Source organism: Sylvia atricapilla, chromosome 3 (genome assembly GCF_009819655.1).
Source record: "Sylvia atricapilla isolate bSylAtr1 chromosome 3, bSylAtr1.pri, whole genome shotgun sequence".
In the NCBI taxonomy this organism is placed as follows: domain Eukaryota; kingdom Metazoa; phylum Chordata; class Aves; order Passeriformes; family Sylviidae; genus Sylvia; species Sylvia atricapilla.
Window position 1 is genome coordinate 88294709 of NC_089142.1, and position 18339 is coordinate 88313047.

General features: G+C 36.5%; 1 protein-coding gene across 3 annotated transcripts; it reads right to left on the reverse strand.

Annotated features, from left to right (window-relative positions):
• Positions 1–76: 76 nt before the first annotated feature.
• DYNC2LI1 (dynein cytoplasmic 2 light intermediate chain 1) lies at positions 77–18065 on the reverse strand. Of its 3 annotated transcripts, none has more exons than XM_066316096.1 (13): positions 17983–18065; positions 17068–17188; positions 16650–16684; positions 16210–16279; positions 16037–16125; positions 13664–13850; positions 11391–11459; positions 10019–10096; positions 8460–8536; positions 7982–8052; positions 7451–7548; positions 6932–7024; positions 77–648 (listed from the first exon to the last, which is right to left on the reverse strand). In XM_066316096.1, the coding sequence occupies exons 1-13, from the start codon at positions 17994–17996 to the stop codon at positions 583–585; spliced, it is 1068 nt and encodes a 355-aa protein (XP_066172193.1). In that variant the 5' UTR covers positions 17997–18065; the 3' UTR covers positions 77–582. The 3 variants fall into 3 exon arrangements, with proteins under 3 accessions (XP_066172193.1, XP_066172190.1, XP_066172192.1); XM_066316093.1 differs by lacking the exon at positions 17983–18065 and adding an exon at positions 17299–17385; XM_066316095.1 differs by lacking the exon at positions 16650–16684 and having other exon boundaries at positions 17983–18047.
• Positions 18066–18339: the final 274 nt, after the last annotated feature.

The following is an 18339-nucleotide window of genomic DNA, read 5'->3' on the forward strand; positions in this document are numbered from 1 at the left end:
ATTGCAAGAAAAAGTCCTGTATTAAATGGTATGATTCTGTGACAAAGAGAAAGCACACTTCTGAATTCCGGCCAAAGAGGGTTTTAACTCCACTTTATTCTGTCTGTTTTAGTTCTGTTTATTTATTCAAATGTATCAAACAATTACCCAAGTATTTCTTAAGCTTTGGTTTTGAACTACAAAAAGATTCCTAGCACACTACACACTTTCATATTTTGGTGTGAAAACTTGTTTATATTTAAATATATGCTTAGGCTAGAAGTATTCAAAAGTAAATCAAATAATGTGTTATAGGTAGAACTGATAATTCCAGTCTACATAAACAAACCCATCTGAGAGCAATCTAAAATACCTTTCTCCCCACTTTTTAAAACTCTTTGCCAGTGTCAAGATAAACAAATTTGGACTCAGTGAATAAACAGCTGCTTTTATGAAAAAATAACATCAGGGATGCTTAATAAATACTAACTTTGTAGTTGGGTATTATGTATTTTCAAATGCATCAGATGAAATTGCTAATGTAATGTAAAAATGATAAAAAGAATTTTGTAAGTGGTGTTAAACTGAAGACAGAGCAGTTCATCAATCAGAGTCAAAATCCATTTCTTTCCAGGATTTAGAGGCATTTCTTTTGTATTGCTCAAGTTCCTAAAAAAGAAACATAAATACATGGTAAGCTTATTTTCTCACTACTAAAAGTCTCCAGAAACGTCACGTATTTATTTAGCAAATGTATGTATGTATAATCACTTTTCACTGTAAAAGAAAATGTACTATATTTTTATATTTAACAAAATTATCCTAAAAGTGGTACAGATTTTGCCATATTTGCTGTCATGTAGGGAGCTACATTTTGTTGTACATTAGATCCATAGAGTGCTAGCAGTGTAGACAAATTGACCTCATCTCAGTCAACTGGGAGCACTGAAGCCTAGAATAAAAGGTTCTAGCACCATTACAAACAACAGTTTCCTCTGCTGAATTTTATGTAGGGTGTGGCCTGTCAGGAGTAATTTCTAAAGATTTTTTTCAGACAAAAAAACCATTTAGGAAGCATTATGATGGCTTTTCATTTATTTCAGAGTAAGGGTTCCAACAAATTTACAGGAAAATGATGCTCTAATGAGGTACTGTTAGACCTAACCCTGTACTGCTGGCAAGACAAAAAACACCAGATCTTATTTAGATCAGGAAAGAGGTGGTTATAAACCAATGCTTAGGATAAATGCAGCAAAGACCTTCAAAAGTGGACATGTGCTTTACAGTTGTGTTATGGTTTTAATAGAATGGACTTCAGAGGGTAAGAGAGGTTTTGCTGTAGGCATTCAAGTATCAGCATGACAAAAATAACAAAACTCACATCTGGTGAACTTAACAGAAGTATCAACTATCAGTCCAGAGCAGAGAGGGAAGAAGAAGAAATTAAAGAAAAACAAAGCAATCACTTTAAGATTGTATGGAAATAAATGGAATTTTCTCTCAGGAAATAACTTCAGCAGCTTTGTCAGAGGTGCAGAGTTTTCAGAAAACACCCCAGCTGTATGATTTTTAGTTAGTGCCCATTCATCCTGATGCTTATAGGAGTCTAGTGGTAGGGTTATGTAACTCCTTGGGTGACTGACAGAACATACTGTATCAAGACTAATGCCAGTAAGTTGCATTATTAGCTACAACTCCAATACTATCCAACTGTTCTATCTCTAAGCTGGTCTTTATTCAGCATTTTCACTCCCTCATTATTAATACAAAGTAATTATGATCTTGGAACATACTGAACTGTTGGAAACTTGCCAACAGTTAAGAGTGGAAAGAATACCATGGTATTTGAAGGAGCACATGGAACCTGCTTTAAAAAACTTTCTCAAAGGCTTCAGGAAGGGGTAGAATTAGATAGACAGGTTTTACATATGACAATACTGTTTTGGTGTCATGTCTACAGGTGTTTGCTAAATAATTACCCTTGCAGATTTATAATCTGATTAAACTCCTTTAAGAAAGAGGCAGATAATTTAGAAAAAATAATTTTGCTCTAAGTTTAGCTAGCCTAGAAGGCAATTAAAAACAACACAAACATGCAAACAGTCAAACCACAGCATATCTTAAAGCTGTATAGCTATTTCACCACATACAGAAGTACAGAACAAAATTAGAAGTATTTATTTTGGATGTGTATCTAGGTAGAGCTAACATTTAAACAATGAGAAATGAAAAAACAAAAAAAGATATATTAAATGGGAGGATATTTAGGAAAGAATAATTTTTTAACAAATATCAGTGATTCAGGAGGGAAAATGTCAGCAAAGTACACCTACCTGGTTTCTATATAAAATAGAAAGTAAAATCTTCTGAAGTTAGAAATGTAATGCAGAATTCTTTCAGACACTACTTAAAGATCATTCCAGAGACCCTCCTGAAAGAGGGCCCTTTCCTGCTCATTAAGTTCTATACTGCAAACATGAGCAGAATTCTAGAATAGACTGATGGTACAGTCAGCTAAGAGATTATCTCTCCAAAGTGAAAGAAGATCCTACAAAAGAATGTATCTCAAAGTACACCAAAATCTTTATGCTAGCATTATGCTCTGCTTGTTTTGTGGGTGCAAGTATAGGGGGCTGAGATCAGATCAACAAAGAAAAAATAATTGCAATTTCAAGGTGTTCTGAGTGCTTTAAGCGTAATTAGTGCTAGCAACTTACCAGAGATGTTTCAACACTGGCAAAAAGTGGGCTTAATTTTTTTTAAACCTTAATACTTCTGTACTGCTGTGTTTTATAAACTCTTCATCTGTCAAATGGGGAAGATTACACCTAATCTCATAAAAGGATTGGGAAGAAAGACTCAACTGATGTTTGTGAGGCACTCAGATAAGATAACATTACCACACACTCTCAGAGGAAAAAAAAATTAATACTTTTGTGTTCACTGAAGTGTCTGAATGGCAGGTTGAAAAATAAGGTACATAAAGAATAAGGATGATGAAAAGAAATACTGAACAATTGAACTGAGACATCAGCAAAACAGTATATGATCATGTAATTAAAGACAATACTACAATGTCTACAAACAAGAAGGAAAAATTAAGATTGTAGGAAAAGCCTTAATTGTTGCATTTCCTCTGTTCTGCATGCGTGATATGGTTTCTTTTCATGCCATTTCTTACTGGAAGTGCCCTCAATCTGGAACATGGTGAAAGCAACCAAGTACTGAAACAATAATTAAAAGTCTTAAGAGCACAAACTTTAGTAGAACATTTAATAACTGTGCTCTAATAATGCTCTTTAATTTGGTTTAAAAATGAAATCTTTTTTACCCATTTGGAGATGCTTTCATGTGAAAACAAGAAAGCTTGTTCTTGGCAGCTGAGTAAATATCCTAAATAACTTCTTCTCTTATGAAGATTAGCATATGTCCTCCTGTGGAGAAAATGAAAGGTGGTACTGCTCTTTTATGCAAGTTAAGGTAGGGGCCTATTATATTTTTCTGCACAGTAACACTGGTGTGACCAAGGGTTTATGGTACAGTATGAAATCTTCTGTTTTGTGGAATGAGACTGAAATGGTCTCCCAAAGATCAGCAATATGTTCATGACAGCAAAGTATGCTGAAAAAATATGGCTCTCGGACTGTTGGCCAACAGCTGCAGATCTGACATGGCGGTGACATTTGGTTGTGACTGACATGGGTGATTAGGTTGCTGCAATATTAGGGGAAATGCAACTATTCTTCCCCGTGAGATGTAGAACCTTCTTGTGTTTATGACTTTTTAAAGTCTTAAGTTACATCTCTGTCTGTTAAGATGGGCTTCCATGACTTGTTGACACCAAATGGCACCAGGCATCCACTTTTTTGACTTTACTTCATGGCATGAGGCTTCAGCTAGAACTGGCACCAATCCCTGAAGTAATAGCTCTGAGTAACAAGGACCAGTCACTGTGAACTTCAGCACTGCATGACTTCTGAAGCACCTGAGTAGGAGGCTCTCCAGTTCTCTGAGCTCAAGGCTGAACTTTATCTGTTGCATCAATAAATGAAGCTGCAGTCAAATGTCCAGATCGAAAGGTCCAAGCACCTATTCTGAGTATTAGCAGTGAAGGCATAACAGGAAACAAAGAAAAACCTTCAAAAAGACACTTTAGAGTACTTACATCTGTGGCAGAGAGCATTTCTAAATTCAGACATTCCCATGTGCCAGGCTCTCCCTGCCACAAACATTTAGAAGGAACTAAGGAACAAAACTTTCATGCCCCCCATAGGTGCTCACAGATGCAGGTGGATATAGGTAGCTCTAATCAGAAATATTATTTTAAAAGGTCTCACTCTAATTCAAGTTATGTGTGTATCAAACCCCAAATTAAGGTGATCTGAAAGCATCAAAAGCCAAAAGGCTAACAGGGAATGAATAGAGGATGACAAGTTTGCCATGTGATGTAAGTATTAATTAGAATTATTAAGAATTAACCAAAACCTAGACATTTAATGCCTAATAACTACGCAGAATGAAATTTTTTTTCTAATCTTGAAAGCCTTGCAGAAAAAAAAAAATCCATTAATTTCTGGAGAAAATCTACTAGTTAAGAATTACATTACAAATACAAATTTCAAAAGGGTCTCTGGTGCTGTATTCTCTCTCAGAGCTTAACTACAGGGAATGAAAAGCAGTAAACAATTCCAACAGCAGTATCTGATAAAAACCTGTGCTAGGTATGTCTGTGGGACAAGAACTAGGAAAAGAATTCTGAAAAGACATAGCTGAGAAAGAGAGATGTGCTCCATCTTGAAGAAAGACACAGTGAGGAAAAGAAAGCCACAGGGAGCTTTCCAGAGCAAAAATGTTTAGAAAGGAAGTGTAACATCTCATAGTTAACTTTGAAAATATTATGGAGGCAAAATAGTCTGGTCTAGAAGAAAAGTTATGTCAGAATGCTGATGAGCTGAACTCTAAACTTCTACAGCCAAACAGCATCTCAGATAAATGCTGGCTGACAGTACCTCGGAGTCAGTCAGAGACACTGTTGGTTTTTTTTAAACTGTTTTCTTATTTTATACTCAAGAACTAGAATTCAATCTTTTACTGTGCTAGAATGCAGGCAAATCCTTCAATCAAAATTACCAAGTTGGAAATGATTTATTTAAACTTTGTATGGCCCCAGTTATCTCTGAATCTGTTACAGTATTATCGAGCTGTCCTGACCTGACCAAGACTGTGTCAGTCAGGTATTGCTAGCAGGTTCTTGTATCAGATGCAGTGTCAGAGGCTGTGTTTTGCTTCCCTTGCTGGTTATGTGTTTATTTATCTTTTAAAGCTTATCTTTGAGATAATTAAGAAAATAAGCTATCACCTGGAGTCCAAAGTAACATTAATTAACCGAAAGTAACCGAGAAAAATGATAACATGAAAACATTCACTGTCATCACATGACAGTTTCAATTTTGCATTAGGTCCCATGACTTCATTAGCAACATGTTGAATTTTGACCATATCATATACTGGTCTTCCCACACAACAGATACCATGAGACTCTATAAAGAATATCAGACACATAATTAATTGTAAAAGTTGCTTTAAAAAGATTATTTTTGTGCTGCATTCCATTGAACTGGAAAACAGAAGGACACTTCAAGCAACATTGCAACTAGAGAGTTCTTTTCTTTTAGATGTATATTTCTAGCTTGGTGCATTTCAAATTCCTGGTATAAAACAATTTAATAATGTGCAAATAATCTTGTAAAATTAAACTTCGTGATAGAACTTAGGAAATAAGTGCAGATAACAAAAGTAATTTTCTCTTTAATACTCAAATTACTTGTAGTAGTCCAACAAAAAGAAGCTATAATGGTTTGCAATGCTCTTGAACAGATTAAAATTCTAAAAACCTGTCTCTTTTGTTTAAAAACAGAAAACTAAAATAACAAACCTAGTACACCATATAGTTATTTTGAGATCTGTAGCTACACTGAGTATATTTGTATTATAAATTCCAAAAGCAGCAAGCTTTACAAATTTCAATGATTTCTAAGACTGCTCTTGATGTGACAGAAATTCATAACTGATACCTACATTAACAGGATATTGCAGGTAATGTGTAAGTTCAAAGGCTGCAGGGGATTTTTGAAATAGCTTTATTCTTTGGATAAATCTTGGTTTGATTTTAACAGACCTACACCTATGATACTGATGAAAACTGTTACACACAGTACTGCTACTAAGCTGATGTTATATACTGATAGCTGTAAGGCAATCCTTTCACCTTCATCTAGTTTACCACAGAGTTTTCCCATAAAATTAATTCCCCACTAATCTAGAGAAAGTCAGAAACACTTCAAAATTAATAAGAAAAAATAGAAGACCCTTTCCCCACTAAAGGTCTTTACTGGAAATCAGGGGTTATGCCGCATATCATCACTCTGTGGAACAACTCCATTCACTCTGCTTAAGATAAAAGGCCTGCAAATTCAAGTTAGAAATGTAATCATCGCAGTATCCTTCCAGTTTAAATAAGTTTTGAAGGAGAAAGAGGGAAGTAAGCAGTCCCCACCACAGACCTTGACATTGCTTCCTACAATTCCTATTTGCTTTCAACACTCAAATGAGAGTACTCTCATCATTGTGAAGAAATTAGGAAATTATTGTCAAGAAAGCTTCAAAGTTTATTTTAGTGAGTTAATTCTACAGTTTGAGGGAAAATTTGAATTATTAATTTCTAAAGAAACGCAGAGCCAAAACTTTGAGATCTAATAGCTGTCTGTCTACTGGCTTAGTATCTTAACAAGGGGAAAAAAACCCCTCACAACCAACTACTAAACTGAAATCTAAAGCTGAAATTATTTAAGGGCAAAAAGGGCAGGTATAAGTATCCACTATTAAGTTCAGCATTGTTGGTGGTTTTCTGGAACACCTGACTGTGAACAGCATTTGGAGAATTACCACACACCTGGTTTTTCTGAGCTCTCATGATATCAACTTCATACTCAGCATATTGACTGTCCTGTGCAGGGTCCTTGGTATCTTGTAAATCACAGAAACTCTAAAAGGAAAAAAGACAAGACCCCAAATGATAGAATTTATCTTATTTAATAAGAAAAAGCCACACTATGGTACTTGGAGGGGTGGGTGCAGGAGGAAACATTTGTTTATTGTGTTTTTAAAGGCTATGAGGAAAATTAACATGAAAAATAACTCTTCTGTATAGTTTCTTAGAAGTTTAGTCTTTATCATGTTGGGGCGCTTCATATTAAAAACAGCATCTTTCATAATTTCTAAATGTAGGAAGGTGACCGAACATGTACAAGCACTACTACATACACGTCATCATCTTTTAAAAATGTATTAAAGAGAACTGCTAAGTGAGACTGAAACTCCAGCCAGTGGACTTGAAAGACAAGAAGAAGCAGGCATATTGCTGCTGTTCTGTAAGAAAAAGCAGTGCTGTGCATGGCCTAGACATCCCTACCTTGGGAGGAAACGTTTTCTCAAACACTTTTTTCCATAGTTCCAAGGGCGTGTTGGCACGCATTTTTCCCAGATCGCTGTCAGAGGCAGGTGGTGGTCCTGAGGATCACAGAACACGTAAGACAAGTGTGTTGTCAGAACAACATAAACCACGGAATAATTTTGCATAATGATTCATCTAATTTTGTATTTTACCTTCTACGCTGACAAGCAGCAACAAATGTGACAAAGACATTGATCTCCTACCATGAAATGGGCTGAGAGGTTTTGTATATTTTGTTTTCTTTCAGATCTAAGCTTATTGGTACTTTATTGTTTTACATAGTCCAGAGACTTCATGAAACTACCTAACAAATCCACACAAGTAATTCCCAGTAATATAATGAATCATGATTTTAGAATCTATAAGCTATTTCCTTCAATAGTATGTTCAAACTGACACTGATGTGCTGTAATTTATCTATTTGCTTAAAATGTTTTTCTTGTTTTCAAAACAATTAAGCAACAAACAATGAACAGAAAGTGTTCTAACCTATTTGGCTCATGGAATCCAGGCCTGCTGGTATAAAGAGAGGTTTGCTGGGATCCACTGATACAGACTTGCTAAACAAAAAAAAAAAGAAAATGTATCACATGAGCATTTAGAAATCAACGAAAAACATTATTCTAGCCAAGACTAGAGTCTTACTGGGGTTTGCATATAAATACATGTAAATAAAATTGTACTGTATTTATTAAAATAGTACTGTACTATATAGTGAAAATAATACATGTAAATAAAATTCCAGTGGTAACCATGTTTTTCATTCATTGGTTTGAGGATCAAAATTAAGGAGTTATCCCTGTCCTTAGCAGAGATAGGCAGCTGAGCCACATGAGACCAAGTCCATGAACAAGAATCTTTCAGAGATAATATTTAAGAAAAAAAAAAAGTTTTTATGATTAAAATATTTTTATTAAGCAATTTTAGGCTCTGAGCAAGAGATTTAATAGTTGAACAATAAAGTTACCTTCTATCGTAGCCAAATGCTAAGTGATTAATAAGAGCACGGGCTTTCAGCAGGAGGGCCTCAGATTTACTGGTAAACTAAATGAATCAGAAAACAAAATATACGTTATGAACTTCCATCATAAATATATTGCATTTTACCATCTACAAAGAGGATAGAGCCTTGCTAATTAATTAATACCTGACCCAAATAAATTTGGTACATGTTCACTGAATTGACTAGAATGAAAATCTCACACTCCCTTTCAAAAACATTAATATATTTGTTACTGAATATATAGATCAAGAAAGATTAAAAAGTAGCATAGATAAAGATTAAGGAATAATTTTTGAAATACTGATTCAAAACTTTTAAAATATCCACATTATGAGACACAAATCTTTTGCCCAAGACTAATGAGTTAAGATTTTAAATTGCATGAAGAACTATCCAGAATACCATAAACATTTAGAAATGTAGTGAGTAACTATATAATTGTCATAAAAACAGTTTCCAAGTGGCAGAATGGTACAGGTTTATCAGAAAGCAGTTCTCAGAATATATTCTCAAACAACATGCTTCTTCGTGTCTAAGGGCTTTTGTATCTAACAGATTCATGTCTTTGAGAAAGAAGTCAGATCCCTGCTGTGGGAAATTAAGTTTCTCCCTCTCATTTCAATGACAATCAGGATTTAGCAGACAAAGAGTTTTATGTTCTATTTAAAATTTTTAATTACAATAATGCTTAAATACTAAAAAAACCCCTCAACCAAGACAGTTGTACTCTCAGTTAACAAAAGACAAATTCATGTATCAGAGCGAAAAAGCTTTACGTGGATGCAAAAGAACATGCTGGGATTGTAACTATTCAAAGTAAACATAAGTTGTTTTGATAATCACTAAGCTACTAAGAAATATTATTTATTGCATAAATGATGGTTGATACAATTAGACCCATCTTCTGATGCACAGTCAGCCCAAGAGGCAGTGTTTTTGGACTGTGAATCTCAGCATGCATATTTCTGTATTTACTCAGAGGATGGTCTGACAAACTAAAATAAATACTTCACTGTCCTCATGTTGGCATCTTTCCACGCACTTCTGTAAGGAAGCTCCTGTCCTTCCTCAAAACACCCAAATGTAGTAATCTGGTATACACAAACTACTGTGAAAATGAGCCCACGATTTTAAGCCTACGAAAGCTGGGTCACCTGATGTAAATTCATGCTTCTACCAAAAGGGCCAGTTCTCAAATTCAATCTAAGGCAATCACTTTTGCCCATTCTCCTTTCTTGTAGCAAAAAACATTTGCCCAAGATGCAGTAAACTCAATGCAGGAATGAAGGTGGCCAACAGGTAACTATTTTCATTTAGTTTTTGTTGATACTGGTACCTTGTGTATGTCCATTTATCCCCTGCCAGTACAGTGACTTGTTCAACAGATAGCCTCATGAAGAAAGCTACTGTAAAACCAATGAAATCCAATTTTCTCTAGTTTTAAAGTACTATTTTAAAAATATTGTTTTGTAACAAATATTCTTCATCTTCTCGATCCTTAAATAGAAAGTGAGTATACATACCACTAATGATGCTCCATAATAATGTGAAACAAATCGAAGTGTCTTGCTTATTATTTTCCTCATTTCAGAGTCAAACTCCTGAAAATGTTGATAGTGGAACACAGACGTAAGAAACAAAACCCAAAATACTACAGTTAGAACTTTTCCTCTTTTTTTAATATAAACTGCAACGCACTTAAGCTACAACATATAAGGCTTTCAGCTGTCAGCATAATTATATCTTAAGACAGAATCAGTAACAGCCTACTCTGAAAAGAAATGTCACAATTTCTCTTTGTTTCTTTTTTACAGATGGAGCCTAATTCAGGCAATATGTTAGTCCAGGAAAAGTTTTTTAATTGAGAATGCACATTTATGTTTCAATTTATTTGTTTGATATTTTTTTAAATTTTTACCAGTAGAAATGCTGCCTACTAGACGAATAAGGGTTTTTTTTCTTTTTGTGAAAATGTTTAAGTAAATCTTTGGTTATACGCTGTCTAAATTCTAATACCTGCAAGATTTGAAAGGTGCATTAAAGTACCTTTTCATCCATGTCTGTTTAATCTAAAATCATACTGATGGCTTTCCCTGGATAAAATGGGTGAAAATTTGGTCCCAGTGATGCCTGCAGGAGTCAATCCACAGACCCCCAAAGGAATCAGGTTGGCATTTTCTCCTTATTACATGAGAGTCATTTAAGGAGGTCGTGGCTCAGCCACAAAGCTTCGGTGTGAGAGGAGGCAAGACCCTTATTAATAAAGAATTCAGCAACTCAGAGGATCAGCCAGGTATCAAGTGCACTGTGTAGCCACCCAGACAAGCACAGGCTGCCAGCACAACTGCTAAAAACCAAACATCCTGTCCCTAGTTTGTCATGACGAAGTGCAGTGAGTATGTGTTTGTTTGGGGTTTTTTTGTCCTGGGAGAGAATCCAGCAGTACAACATTTCTTTTCTCCCCTCCATAAAAGATGCAATTACTCACTTGCCTCTAGAAACTTAGGAAGGACTTTAAAAGAAGTTCCAGACTAAAGCTGCCACAACTACCAAAAAAATCTGATCAGCTTGACTTGAGGTACACCCCTCTTTTACTGCCATAAAGGTCCAGCTGCTGTCACAAGGGACATGTGGAGCTGGATTTCTCTCATTATAAAAGGAAATTATCCACATGGTGTTTTCTTGCTTCCCTTTTTCATCTGCAGCAACTTGTGTCTCAACATTTTCTAAGTACATCTCAAAAATCATCACTTTGGGGGTGAGGTTTTTTTTTTGGTGGTAGAAGACAGGCTGTCCACACTTTAGTTCAAAAGATTACTATTATATTAGTCAAAGTATATAAAATATTTACTCTGAATAATTTAATTATTAAAAATGTGCTTAAGTATTACTTACATTAAAAATATCATATTTGCTTCCAATTATCACCAAAGGCATTGGAAAAGGGTCGACTAATGCATAGTCCTGTTAAAAAGATATAGGACAGTTAAGCTCTGTAAACAAACTGTAGAAGATTTTGACTGTTAAAGGAGCTCAAAGGGGTTAAAATTAATTCACAGAAGACAAAGTTTTGCTAACCTTAAGGTAGAGGAATCAATTTTATTGCAATACCCATATTATATTCTACATTTTCCCATTTTCTTCCTAAATGGTCAGGAAATAATCCCTCTGAGCAGTCAGAACACTTACTTAAACAATATTTAATGTGAATTTCAAATATTTGATATCAGCACAAAAAGGAAAGATCATCCAACAATCTTGAAAATGTGATTCAGTATCAGTGGAGGAAAACAAGCCTGAGAGTGCAGACTTAAGTGCTAAATAGCTAATGTGGGATAAAAATTTTAATAAGTGAACTACAAGAATTCCCAAGTGACCGAGAAGGGTTTGCTGTAGTCCATATGAAATGAGATAATCCCTTTGTGTGTTCAAGCAACTATTTATTCAAGCTGCTATGGCTGCAGCAGTGCAAGAAAGATGTGTTGGAGCAGACGCTGGTCCAACTGCTCCCTCATAACCCCAGGTATTTCACAAACAGGTTAAATGACAAAATATTGACAGCAGCTGCACACACTGAAAATCCTCTACTTGCAGAGGAGAAATAATGGCTTCACTTGTACCCTGCCAAAGCAAAAGCTTTGAGCAAAACAGTGGCAACTTAAAAATGAGTATATAGAATATAAATCTGAAAAAATACTTTTCATAACTAAGAGGAAAATTTGGAATAACATCAGAACCCTTAAAACTAGCTTATTGAACCCTATTCATGTTTTGACTGTGGAATTTAATTTTGACTATGGAGTACTTTAGATGCATCCAGCCTTTTTAAGCAAGGTCTGCAACTGATATGTTTTATCATCATAGCAGATAATTCTTTAGCCAGACTGATGAAGTACATCTTAATCCCTAAAAATATGAATATTTCATTGATTCCTGTTTATGATAAAAATGTTTAGCCATTAAAAGGCACATAAAGATCTCCATAAACTCTCATTTAATTTGACTATAAAAGATAGTATTTTCTTCTAACAAATTGACACAATTTTTCTTTGAACAATGATGAAAGTAAGAAGAGAACCAATCAGTAATATAATATTTTATTTGCATTATTTATGTCTTTGATAATGGAAGCTAAACAGAAATTTTAGTTCAGAAGGTATAACTGTGTTTCCTGCAGTGCAAGAATAACAAGTTTTCTTAACAATTAATAGCATTATTATTTTTCTTTATTGCAATAAGCTTGCAATTTTCTGATCTGTAAATCTCTATATGAAACTAGACACTGTGGTCATAATTTATTGCCAGGTGTGCACGTAGGTGTTATCTTTTTGTGAACTACCTTCTCTAAAAGTAAAAACCAAAATAATCCCAGAATCAAACCCCATAGGCTAAATCTACGGAGTGCTGCATATGTTGCTCTCATATATTTTGGGTCACTTTTAAATTTCTGAGCTCTACAAGCACTTGCTGTATTGAAGCATTTTACAGAAATTACAGTAACTAGATTTACATGCCAGGCCTTTGAATTGTTGAATCCTTATTTGTGCATTATATACACAAAACATTTGCAGAGGTTTAATGCACAATGACTTTTCATTGCTGTTGCGCATTATCGAGTTTAGCTTTTCCAGAGATTTAGTTAGCAATTATGTTTAAAGGACTGATGTTAACATTTCTGAAACTTTATAATTTAATTAGTTGTCAGATTATCAAAAGGCATTGAGTTTGTGATAGACATTTAAATAAATGCAAAGTATATAGTCATGTTGATGGCTGTTATAACTATATTCTTTGCTTAAATTTGTACCTTCAGCTAGTCTCTTGCTAGATGACTTTTGTACATTCTAGTTTTCATCTTCATTTTAAAAAGATGAGGGGAAAAAAAGCAAACTGCTACTCTAAAACTATTTCTTTTGATTGGTGTAACATGCCATAACAATCACATTAGATATCTAACAAAAAGATATAAGAAACCTTCTTTCCTTGTTTCTGCTCTTATTGAATTTTTATTAAATTGCTATAATTTTCCAGTGAACAGGTTCATCTACATCAAATGGATTTTCAGTCATGCATAAAAATCTAAAAGAGTTGTTTATGATTTTCAAAAGCATTATCTTTAACTGTATAAAGGCCTGTGACATCTGGAGAAAATATTAGAAGTAACTTACAGGGTGATCCCTCTGCAGATGATTCCACATTCTCTGTTTAATTTCAGCAGCTACTTCAGGGTTTGTCTTTTCTAGTTTGGTTAAAATTTTGTTCACGTGGCTCCTGGTGACCTGCAGAAGGCTCTCCATAGTAGTCCAGAGTTCATTAGGTCTGGAGAGATCCAATACCAGAACCACAGCAAATGACCTATTGAAGAGGCATTATATTTGCATAATATTATTATATTCACATAGTCACATATTCAGTGCATGAGGCAATCAGCATTTTCATACAAAACCACCCCTGTAGTGTAATTGTGAACATCTAACTGCTAAAACAGATTAAATGTGACAGCAAAGCAAGATGGCTTTTAGGGATATTCTCCACTCGGAAGAAACCTTTCCCTTGTCTCTTGTTCAGAATTATAATTTTGGCAACTTTCAGTCAAGTGTTGTTTACTGTCCTCAGACAGTAAAATATGCAAATAGCCTCAGCCCTGTAGCTCCTTCCTGTATGACTGAGGATTTCTGCTGTTATGTATCCCTGCAATCTCCTAAGTCTACACCCCTAGACCAAGCAATGTTAGCCACTGGCTAGGACCTTTCCTAACTATTACCTGTATTCTCTGTATACCTGGGAAAGTTCCCTGCTTTCATTATTCTTTTCTAATATGATATGAAGGAAACCTGGTTAGGGACACTATTCCGTGTCAGGGATGGTGACAGTTTGTTGGAACCTTGAATGGGCGCATGAGAAAAGTCTTCCGAAAGACAAAAGAGTATTCATGACATCCTTAGCTATTATCAGACTTTTAAAGGTGCATTGTTGATAAGAAATGCTTTACATTTCATGTCCTCTCTTTCTAAAACCCTGCCTTCCTAAACACCAGCTGCATTTAAGTGCAACTTGTAAAGATCATTGCAAATGCAGTAATCTGAATGGATGGCATCATTCTATCCCATTCCAGCCTGACTTGGAAAAGAGGATTCCAGACCAGAGTGGTATTACAAAAGCTACGAAGCAGCTGAGTGTTCAATTTCATTTTAAAATGCTGTGGGTTAGAAAAATCTGATGAAAAGTCTCTTGATGAAACTAGATATAGTTTATGGAACTTTTAAATAAGCAAATCGTTTGACTACAATGATGAGAAAACCAGCAAAATGCACTTAAATTTGTTGAAATGGTAGAATTTTTACTGGCATATTAAAATACTGCCTTGTGAACAGAAGTGAATTGTTCTTACAGGACATTGCTATTCCAGCAAAGAATCTTAGGATTCTCCACGTTAGAAAATCCCTTATCAGTAAAAAAGGAAGAAAAGACTGATGGAGGTAGAGTTCAAGTAATTTAACTCAGTCAGAGGCTGAAAAATTATACTTCATTTTTTCTCTCCCAAGCTCTTCTAGAGACAAAGAGCTTCACATGCCATGAGTGTTTTATTTTTATTCCTTCTTAGTCTCTCAGCAAATGACATTATCTAATGGCATAATGGTAGTCAAAACAGGAGCAAATGTACCTGATAAAAATTATATTCCTCCTTTTTCTTCCCCACAGAAGTTAAAGCTCAATACCAATGAAATAAAGCAATACATCATAAAACAAAACTTACCTTTTGATCCTTTTCTCCCCTTTTAACTATCTTCTCTAACAAAAAAAAACCAAACAAAAAAAACCAACCAAAAAAAAAACCAACATAAAAAGCACCCCCTATCACCTAGTAATTTCTTTATGCAACTTTTCATGCATTTCTTCTTCTTATGCTATCCATTACTTTAATGGATTTTTCTCATTACATTCTCTGAATTTGATAAAAATTTCTGGTTTTGTTTTCAAATAATTTCATTATCTCTAGCCCCACCTGGAAATGTCATCTCTCTGTTGGGAAATGACTTTCTCATTAAAAGGTCATTTCCCAAAAATCCAGAGATATTTTTTGTCACAATTTTTGGCTTTGTTTTTCACCCTAAAATAATGTGTCCCAGAAAGACCATCTAAGTGTGGCCACACAGAAGTAGGAAGCAAGATTTTATTTTTCATATATCCCAAAATCTGATTTTTCCTATTCACTAAGCATAAAGATATTATGCTTGTCTATTCTTTTTCTGTATTTCTTGTTCTGTCTACTTGAGGCCAAGCTACTTCCTCCATGTTTTGCTGAGATTATTTAGAACTTGTTTATTTAGGAGAGAACCATGAAAAGGAAGACCAAAGCAAAGCATCATAGTATTACAGTGACTCTCAGCAAAACCTCATAAATGTTCTATCTTACACTTTGAAAGAGGTTTACACACACACCCCCCAGAAAAAAAAAAAAAAAAAAAAAAAGGCCTAGAGATTACTAATGTTTGAAGGAAAGCTCAAATTAACTCTGGAATTGTAATATTTACACTTACCTTATGTTGTGGCTAGTGATTGGTATCCGAATGAGTTCCACTAGTGAGGTTCCACCACCTAGTTCCCAAAAATGAGCTACATCTTTAGGCTGCAAGAGAGTTTCTTTATGTTATTTTTAGGTCTGTATATATATATATATATAAAGATATGGTAAATTATACTTTATACTCACTGTATTGTGTCTCCTTGCCCTTCTTCCAAAAGTATATTCCAAGGCTAACGTTGGCTTTGGAGACTCTTCCCTAAAGGAAAGGTAACTGAATTTTGTCAAGATCCTCTCAGGAAAGGAAGTTAATTCTATGGTTACTAAATTGTATTTATCAGTCAGTTCTGAATGTGGCTTAGTACAGGGAGGACACTTTTAGACAGGAGGTGTCAGGTACTGAAGACAGGAGAAGCAGCAGCACCAGCCCAAATAAATGAGTCATTTCAGCCAACACTGGAGAAAGACTGAAAGGATCACCTGAGAGCTTATAATGAAGGGAACTAAGTCCATTCCTAAATGATCAAACAGTTACAGAACACACCTGCATACATCTATTATTATTATCATACAATATGACTGGCTTTTAATCTACAGCTGAAAACTGCTTTAAAATATTTAACACATACCTCTCAAGGCATCTCAGTATGATAGTAGTCTTTCCCTGGAAATTAAAAACAAAGAGGAACTGCACTGTTCTGTCTTTAAAGCATGAAGTTGTATCACTAAGTCAAATTCATTTACCGTAACAGTAACAAAGTACCAGAAAACTGCAAATGCATGTAACTGTTTGCAGGTTTATAGTGGAAACTTAAGTCCAATTTTCAATCAGAATCAAGTCACACTGCCATTATTTTAAGTATAAACTATTAGACCTGACAAATACAGTAATAAGAACACTGTACTTAAAACAGACATTAGTGAGCAATTAAACCTCTGCAGAATGATACCTTTAAAATTAAGTGAACCTTAACATCTGAAAATGAGATGTTTTCCCTGACACAAATGATGTTTGCAATGTGTAGAATTGTACAGTATTTAGATTACCCCGGTTTTGTTTCCCATAAATAATACTGATTTTTCCCAAACTTCCCCTGGCTTGACATCATCATCATCAGGATTTTTTCTCTTCTCCACTTCAGCTATAGCAAGATCCCATAAAGTATCACTATTTGGAAAAAAAGAAAGAATAATTAGAGAAAACACACACCTTAGGCCCTAATTCCTGAAAACGTCTAAATTAAGGTTATTGTGGTGTAGATGATTATTTCACATCACTTGCTCTCTGTTTGTCGAAGTACTTCTAACCAAACCTGCTGAAGTGACATTCCTCAGTAACTCCAGCAGCCACTTGTTGCACGTACTGAGCACACACAAGCTGTGCAGCGGGAAGCTTTGCTTGGCGTACATTTAAAAAAACGTAAAAATCACGGAATCACACAAACAATCAGGTTGCAAAAGCCCCCTGAGATCATCCAGTCCGACCTGTGACCGAACACCACCAGACCGAGTACCACGTCGAGGCCTTCCTTAAGACACCTCCAAGGACGGCCACTCCACCTCTTCCCCGGGCAGCCCATCGCGGCACTAAGACGCTTTCCAAAGGTTGTGTGGCGTGTCGGGCTTTTCCCAGGAGCCTGCGGAAGGCTGGCAGCCTCTGGAGCGGGCACGGTGTGCCGGGGAGCTGCTGCTCGGGCAGCGAGGGCTCCCCGCGGCCAGCTCCCCCCGCGGCCACCTGCAGACCCTTATGTGGGGTCCCTTACAGAAACAACGGGACAGGGGCCAAGCGTGCCCCACCTGCCCTGGGCCCCGCTCGCTTTAGGGGCAGAGGCCGGCACGACCCGTTTTAAACCCTCCTTCCCTCTCTCCCTCCCTTTCCAAGCTTTCGGCCCCGGCCGCCGGCCCCTTCCCGCAGGGAGCGGCAGCGAACCCCGTGTCCTGCCCGGGCAGGGCCCGCCGTACCTGGCCTTGGGCATGGCTGCGCGGGGCGCGGGCCCGGCTGCCCGTGGCCATGGGAACGGCGCGGGGCACGCCGGGAGCTGTAGTTCCGCGGGGGAGGGACGGGCCCGCGGCCGCCCGCAGAGCGAGCGGCGTGTGGCGCTCCCAGCGAACGGCCCGGCCCCTTGGCGCGGCACCCGCCGCTGCCTCTGCGACCCGGGATCCCACGCCTCGGTACCGGCGCGGGGAGGGCCCTCGGGGATGGAGCCCCTCTTGTGAGGGGACAGGATACTCCAGCTGTGGAGGAAGCCGGGGGTATATAAACAACACCACCGGGAGTCTTACTTGACCTCGGCCTTAAGCCCTGGCTCCTGGTAAACT

What these genes read in the sequence shown, in the direction of transcription:
- DYNC2LI1 (XM_066316093.1), bottom strand. Translation starts at nt 17,348, where the DNA reads ATGTCACTTCAGCAGGTTTGGTTAGAAGTACTTCGACAAACAGAGAGC. An exon ending in CTTCGACAAACAGAGAGCAA is followed by an intron (nt 17,189 to 17,298) that starts GTGATGTGAAAT and finishes TTTTCCAAATAG; the next exon opens with TGATACTTTATGGGATCTTG. An exon ending in GGGCAAGGAGACACAATACA is followed by an intron (nt 16,126 to 16,209) that starts GTGAGTATAAAG and finishes ACTCTCTTGCAG; the next exon opens with CCTAAAGATGTAGCTCATTT.